At 36.9% G+C, this 8108-nt stretch overlaps 1 protein-coding gene across 1 annotated transcript; it reads right to left on the reverse strand.

Moving 5' to 3' along the window:
- Window positions 1-231: 231 nt before the first annotated feature.
- LOC119005727 (myeloid cell surface antigen CD33-like) lies at window positions 232-6411 on the reverse strand. The gene is made up of 10 exons (XM_037073597.1): window positions 6338-6411; window positions 5854-5949; window positions 5007-5429; window positions 4390-4674; window positions 3944-4040; window positions 3678-3782; window positions 1629-1741; window positions 1117-1515; window positions 472-568; window positions 232-370 (listed from the first exon to the last, which is right to left on the reverse strand). Exons 2-10 carry the CDS (start codon window positions 5912-5914, stop codon window positions 265-267), a joined length of 1686 nt encoding a protein of 561 aa, XP_036929492.1. The 5' UTR covers window positions 5915-5949; window positions 6338-6411; the 3' UTR covers window positions 232-264.
- Between the last annotated feature and the right edge of the window lie 1697 nt (window positions 6412-8108).

Here is an 8108-nt window from a genome sequence, read left to right on the forward strand (position 1 = left end):
TTTAATATATATAAGAGTCTTATAATATATATAAATATATAAGTGTTTACTGTAAATTGTAAGTTCTGACATGTTTGCTCAGGACAGATATTGACACCAGGTCTGAGCAGCCCAAGTTCTGAAGCAAACATTTCTACAAGCTGAGAGTTGGTACAGAAGCTTATGCAATATTTCTAGTCCACAGTTTCATTATTTCAGTGCAGAAAATCCTTCAGGAAAGATGTCTTTCATGAAGCCTGTAGATCTAGTATAAGCTGACATTTATCAGGTCTGGGGTTGGCCAATAACATCATACTCTGGTGATCTGTCTGTTTTCTGTAGTGACATGTAAATTCTGTCTGCTTGACTTTCTTTCTTCATTCTTGCTTTCCTTTGGAGAAAAAACAAAATTAAGTTAGCCATGATTTGTTGCCTAACAGTACGTGCATTAGCTGAGCCTTTAAAACATAAAATGCAGCTGTTTCAGCGTACCAAAGGAATATCACATAGATTGTGAAGACGACATTCATACTTAGTGACACACCAGCAACAGCCCAGGGTAGCGCTGCGCTGGAATGCTGGACAGAACCTACCAAAGACATGACACAATGTAGATTAGATGATTTTTTAAATGTGATGCAGTATAATGTCCATTTTATAGTCATATCTAACTCCATTTAGGGAGTGAGACAGGGAGTTAATATTCACAAAATATTGTCAAATAGCATGGATCTAAAGGTCAGGGGGAAATGGACATACAATACTAAGAACTGTAAATACTGTAAATAATGTATAACAGAATTATATATGATCATACATATGATGAATGTAGCTGTGAAAAGTCTACACACAATATACTTATTTTATGTACTGTAGCACTCGACTAATTCCAAGATCTCAGAATAATTTTAAAAATTCTTTGTTGCATAATTTTCCTTGGAACTCTGATAGTCATAGATTTAAATGCCAAGGGAGCAAGCCATGTGATGAACCCAACGTATATTAAATGTGTCACACGCGTTCAGCTACTTCAGAATAAAGAACAGAAACTACAGCAATGTTCTATTGTTAAAACAACCAGATTACAGCTGCAGAAATCAACATCCCCTTTTTGCCAGTTTTATCTAGTTTTCATACCTTTGACGGAAAGAGTTGTTCTTGGAGAAAAAGTAATTCTGGGTTTACCAAATGGGATCCCAGCAAGTCCGATTTGATATGATCCAGAATCTGACTCGACAAGATCACAGATGATTATGCTACAGTTCCCTTGACTCAGGTCAGGGTCCAACAGTGACACTCGTCCGTTGAACCCAGACTGAACATTTTTGCTGGTGCGGAATATGATGTCTGAATCACCACATCTTTGTTTGTCTGGTTCACACTTGTACCAAATCACATTTTTGGGTTTAAAAACATGATCAGTAGTGAAGGAACACGGAATCACAACACAGAGTCCAGCTTCTGCTGGTATTTCTGCTTCACTGAGAGTGGCACAGAGTCCCATTATACAGTCATGTCTTCTCAAATTAAATTCACCTGTTTAAAGCAAAAAAAGGAGACAAAAACAGGGTTAGAACATATTTAGATTTTGATGATACCTCATAGTATTAAATGAAGGATGAGTAAAGGCTACTTATAAAGATCCATACCCGGGTTAGCATCGCTGCCTCTCACAGAGAAAAGCAGAGTCGCCCAGATCACAACTAACATCCTAAGTCTTTGATAGGGACACTCAGTTTCTCCCGTAACAGGACAACATTTTCACTACAAGTGTAACAAAACAGAAAAAAAAGTTCAGCTGATGAAACAAAGGAAGTTCCAGAGTAGACATTATAAGATCTTAAAACAGGATATAACACATTGCGTAATGCCATAGTCGCTGAACCAAACTGGCACAACACTTCACCTAGTGAGTGTCTTAAATACCTTTATGGTAAAGTGTTTTGTTAAATTAGCTCTAAAAAGGTGTTGTATGAATAATGTTAGTTAAAACAGCTAAATAACAGCTCTGCTATGATAAAGGTCCTGAGTCACTGATGCCCAACTACATTATAATAAACGCAAACTCTGACAAAATCAATATCTGTAATTCCTCTTACACAGTCTACATTTCCTTATCAGCAACAGCATTACCAGGACATTCTTTTACATTTGTTGAGGAGGAATTCATCACTTAAATCAAATTTTTAATTCAAAAAGATGTTCACAAAATGAGGTAAATGTTTTACCTATTTTTTATCCCGTGCTCACTTCTCTCCGCAGTGACTTCTGTCCCTTCTCTGCACTGTTCTGACTCTTCTCTCTTTGTGCAACAACAAGGATTCACGAAGTTTCCCTTTGCAGCACTGGACATCTTTTTTTATATCACTTCTCCACAGTGACTGGCTTACGTGATGTGTCATTTGTCAGGCCTCTATAAAGTATCCAACAGTCATACTTATATACTGTAAAAATATCTGATATCAACTGTGCCTAAGTATCAAAAGTTGTTTTCTGGCAATACAAGAATCAAATACAAGTAGAACTAAATTACATATATATTTATATGTATGTAAACAGCATTTTTGTGATTATTTTGATCACTGTGTCTTTCCTTTATTTTTCTTTTTTCTTTATCAGATTGCTGCAGCATAATCTGCGAAAGTAACTAGTAATTAAACTTATCAGATAAATAAAATAAAAGTACAGTTTTTGCCTCTATAATTTGGTGAAGGCAAAATATACTATAGCAGAAATGGAATTACTCAAGTACAATACAAGTACCTCGAACTTGTACACCATGTACAAGTACAGTGCTTGAGTAAATAAACAAACTAATCCCGTCACTGTCCTTTATACACTATATCTCATTGTATGTCGTATCTTACAGGGAAAGAAAGAAAAATAGTATGTATGCTTGCTTGAAACTTCAACCAGAGGTAACAAAAGTAGGTGACACATTCTTTACTCAAGTACAAGTACAGATGCTTGTGTAAAAATGACAGACAAACTTAAAAGAACTGATCACAACTTCTTTACTTATGTAAAAGTAATAAAGTACAGGCTGAGGTGAGTCTCCCTCTCTGTCTTTTTCCATCTTGTTAGGCCTTTTACATTGTTTCATCTGGCTACTGGTTGAAATCAGTCTTATGATGTAAGTCGGCTTGCAATGAAGCAAATTAAATATAATTGATAATTCTCCTCAAATACTTTAAAACTCAAGTACCCAGCCTATTTTGAAAATGTGAGTAGAAAGTACAGATATTTGTGTTCAAATGTCAGGAGGAAAAGTAGATATTAGTAGAAAGCTGTAAGAAAATAAACACTCAATTAAGTACAGATACCTGAAAAATCTACAGTTGTAAGACATCTTACTGACAGTATAAACAGAAAAACCCCAGCGCCATATCTCAGCTCCTTTAACCTATGAAAATAATCCACCCAAAGCACTTTAATCATGGTTACAGCAGATGACTGTGATTACTCTGGCGTGTATGATACAAAGGTGTGAAGGTGTGTGGTGTGACAATGTGAACACATTATTGTGAATGATGCGAGCTAAGCAGACTTCCAGTGAGTCCATTAAGGTTCATGCAAAATGCAAAATGTAACATGCCGTCATTGCAAAATCTTAAATATACTGAAAACATGATGTAACAGATCAGAGCATGAAGTCTTCCACTGCACTCGATTAGAGCTGAATGGTTCGGTTGTGTCACTTCAGAGGTTGTCCGATGACATCATACTCTGGTGAGAGATCGTTTCTCCTCAGCGACATGTAGGTTCTGTCCTCTTGGTTCGGTTTCACCTTTTTTCTTGTGTTCCTTTAGAGAGTAGAAACAGTGAGATATAAGTGTTTTTCTAAAAGTCTCCACTATATTCACACTGACTTCAAATCATATACTGGTAAAAAAAACAAAACAAAACAAAAAACAATATAATATAATATAATATAATATAATATAAATGCTGATATCAAACAGACCATAGGAACACCAGGCAGACTATGAAGATGACATTCACAATGAGAGACAACGCAGTGAGGACCCAGGGGAGCACTGCACCTGGTCCAGGCAGATCTGCTGTTAGAAAATGACATAACTTGTATAATAAACTGTGTGGAATTCTCCAGAAATCTTGAAATCATCCTTGTTGGTGGGGTTTTATTAAGATTTGAAAGCCAAAGAAAAACAGTAAACTAACAGCTTTCATAGAATCAGCTCAATAAATTGTCACTGTTATACACACTCAACTTGAATTTTATAACTGACTCAGGATCAGGATAAAATACATGACTTAGAAAAAATTACATACAAATTTGTAATGAAAAAGTCATGGTTTCAAAGAAGAAAATGTTATACATTAATGTCTTAATACTGAAAAGGTCACTAAGCAGTGGTCCACAGTAGAGTTTTAGCTAAAATCATGTACCTTCTTGCTCTGACATGTCAACTTGGATGGTGAAGTTTTGTTTTACTTCCCTGTATTCATTGCTGCTGACACACTCAACAGCAGTGTTGGTGTGGTCCTTGACAGTCAGGGTGACTGTGCAGTTCACTGTGTGTTTTGAGACGGTGGTGATGACGGAGTACTCAGTGTGATGCTTCAACAGTGGCCATTTGATGGTGGGTAAAGGAAACCCCCGACTGATACACACACAGGTCAAGACGTCAGACTGAACTCTACATCCAGAGTTTTTTAAGATCCTCGGAAACACTGTCAACACACAAGCAGAGTTTTGTGGAAACAAATGTGTGCTCAATCGTTTATATTCGCCTTTTGACACTTTTACTAGAGAGAATTGTGTGTCACCATTTATTAACTCTTTGAAGGGGCACTGTGTCACTTTGTACAGTCAAGTACAGATATCTATTAAGCCTTTCAATGGGGCAATAAGGAAGAGTTGCATCATTTAATGCTACAGACCAGACTGGTTACCCACAAAGGTCGACAAAAGCTAAACAAGGACTATAAATACACATTAGTGCAGTTCAAAGGCACAACAATGCAAACTGTCACTGATTATTTTGGCTGTAATTGTACATTACCTTTAACAGAGACAGTTGGTCTTGCAGAGAATGTAAATCCCTCAGTTGCCTTATTCAAGGAACCACCTGGCCACTTATACCGGAACCCATTAACTCTGAGCTGATATGATCCAGAGTCTGACACAGTGAGGTCATTGATGATGATGCTGCAGTTCTTCTGGTTCAGGTCAGATTGCAGCAGTGACACTCGTCCTCTGAACTGAGGCTGAACTTTTTTGTTGTTCTTGTTGGTGTGGAATATCACGTCTGAGTCACCACATCTCCGGTTAGATTCACATTTGTACCAAACTATATGTTCGGTTATAAAGACATGATTAGTACTGAAGGAACACGGTATCACAACACAGAGTCCAGCCTCTGCTGTTATTTCTCCTTCATTAAGAGTGATACAGAATCCACTGTTACAGTGTTCCACTGATGCACCTGTGACATGTAAGAGAAACACAGCAACAGAGGGTTTCAATTAGGACAACACACCACACTTTATAATGAAGAAAGACTACTTCTGTTGACAGAAAACACATATTCTGTTTTTGAGCAGATGACAGAACTTCATTTAACTCATTTTATTGACATATTTCTTCATTAATCATATTGCTGGTAACTGAGAATGCTACTCAAATATCTAATTATCCCTGAATTCCCAAGTAAGTCAGTAAACAGTAGATGATGCAAGGGAGGTTACCAATGAGCTGATAAACTCAATGTGGGAAAGCTCAATACTTGTAATTTGGGAGCATGTATGGAAAACATTTATGAGAACATTTACCTTGAAAAATTATTGCTGACAATTGTATTCATATCTTTAATGTTTGCATCATTACGATAATATAATAAAGATGCCTACCTGTGTCAGCACTGCTGCCTTTCACAGAGAAAAGCAGAGCCGCCCAGAGGAGAAAAAACATCCTGATTCGATGATTGACACAGTGAGTCTCTCCTTCTAAAGGACACATTTTACAGTGAACTTGAAATAAACAGAGGAACTGACCAAAAGGAAATTACAATTCTGTAAAAATAATCTCGATACAACTTTTTTTTTTCATATTGTGAAGCCCGAGTCAAGAACTTTGTGAGCTCTGTTCTGTTTTATATTGTAAATGAACCATACAACACATTAAATTAATGATAACAGTGTTGTTCTCCCAAAATCATTTACTAAATACACAAACATCTTTAACTTTCCCCCCGAATCCGTCCACCCCGTCATTGCCACCAAATCAAGGTGGACAAAGCATTTATCAAAATAATCATGCAGAAAGAATCATTAACTAAATACTATTTACAGCTCAGGAAGACATTTTAATTGAAAATTTAATGTTGTGTTTTACCTCTTTATGCCTCGTTTGCCTGCGTGCTTCCTTTTCAGTATTTCTGCACTGAACTGTCTCTTCCTCTCTTCACTCTTCTATTTTTTAAGTCTGTACGAAACAAGGTTTGAGGAAGTTTACTGAAACCGCATTAAGTTTTAACCCTAACCCTTTTATTAAACCTAGCAGGCTTTTATTCAATTATTTATACTTGTCATGAGACCACCATATGTATCTAATTTGCACCATTAACACTGTGACAAAATGTTGTTGTTTGCTCATACTAGTTGGTTTTTAGAGACTCTCCATGACAGTGAAGTAGTGCAAAAGTTTTTGAAAAGGGAAGTTAGAAATGTGTGATATTATTTTCATCTTGACAAACTGACAAACCAGTACAAGCACTGTGACTTCTCCTAAAGCGTTTTTAAAAAATATGTATGTTTGTTTCACCATCAATATTAAATGACTGTATGTCATATATATTGTAGCTCCTCAGTCACTTTCACAATGTTTGATGCATACCTTTGTCAGTATTGCTGTATCTGACAAGTAGCAGCAGAGTTGCCCAGATAAGAACAAACATCCTGATGTGATGACTGAAACCGTTTCGGAGGTGAAAACACTTCATATAAAGAGGACAAAAGACAAACATTAAGTTCATTTGATGAAACCGGCAGCTCCACAGGTGACAGAACAAATTTGTGATATAATGATATAATAATAAACCTTAACACAATTACCACTGAAACAACTCAACGAAAGTACAGACACATTTCAATAAGGTAAAACTTGTGTTTTACCTCCATCTGCCTCTTTTCCTCTCTTCCCTGCGCAGTGATCTCTTCTCTCGTCATACAGTCACTGATGCAGTTTCACTCTATCTTCCTTTTCCTTTCTTTTTGTATGTTTCTTCTATAATATCATTAGAAAGAAATTGGCAGCACAGTGGACGTGTGATCTTTAACTTTGTCTTGTTTATGATCCAACTGTAAATGCATTCATCAGTTTTATAATGTCACACATCGTTTGTTTTGAGGGACTGAATAAACTAAACCCCCCAAAAATCTCGTGATGCTGTTAGATGGATGTCAGGTTCAAGCACCGAGTACATGAAGAACAATTTCATGGCCATCTATCCAATAGTCGAGATATCTAAATGTTGGATTGGCCAACGGCACACTAACACTGCCATCTCTGCAGCCATGCTGCTAGCAGGCTAAAGCTATCTTGTTATTAGCAGGTTGTAGGTATAAAGGTGTTATTGGCAACATTCAGCCACTAAATGTGTCATTCTATCTCATCCTTCCATGGCATTCACACCACAACACCACTGTTGTTCGAATCATATGCCTCCTCAGGTGGTTGCATGTTTGTGCAGTTAGCTAAGGTTCCTAATGCTTGGTAATGTTGCTTAGCTAGCAAATGGTTGCTAAGGTTGCTAAAACTAGCAAGCCAACATTAACCTTGATCATGCTAGCTAATGTTAACGCCGCCAAAGCTAGCTAGTTAACATTAGGGCAGTAGAGTATGCTGGGTGCATTATGTAGACCCATTTTATGTTTTTTACCATGAAGTGGCAACTACCAAGACTTTATCGCAGAAGAAACACAGATAGCACATGATACCAGCTGTGTTATACTACTGGCTCATAAACCTTGTTAAAGGCTGGAACCAAATGTAAGAATTCTGACGCAGAAAAAAAAATGTGATTAATATGACCACATTAAAGTGACCGATCCTCAGGTCTTTAGGTGATGATAAAAAAAATCAGCTAATGTTTAACGCTGTCAAA

Source organism: Acanthopagrus latus, chromosome 17 (genome assembly GCF_904848185.1).
Source record: "Acanthopagrus latus isolate v.2019 chromosome 17, fAcaLat1.1, whole genome shotgun sequence".
NCBI classification, from domain to species: domain Eukaryota; kingdom Metazoa; phylum Chordata; class Actinopteri; order Spariformes; family Sparidae; genus Acanthopagrus; species Acanthopagrus latus.

What these genes read in the sequence shown, in the direction of transcription:
- LOC119005727 (XM_037073597.1), bottom strand. Translation starts at nt 5,914, where the DNA reads ATGTTTTTTCTCCTCTGGGCGGCTCTGCTTTTCTCTGTGAAAGGCAGC. An exon ending in GTCATCGGACAACCTCTGAA is followed by an intron (nt 1,742 to 3,677) that starts GTGACACAACCG and finishes ACACTTGTAGTG; the next exon opens with AAAATGTTGTCCTGTTACGG. An exon ending in AACAACTCTTTCCGTCAAAG is followed by an intron (nt 569 to 1,116) that starts GTATGAAAACTA and finishes TGTCTTTGGTAG; the next exon opens with GTTCTGTCCAGCATTCCAGC.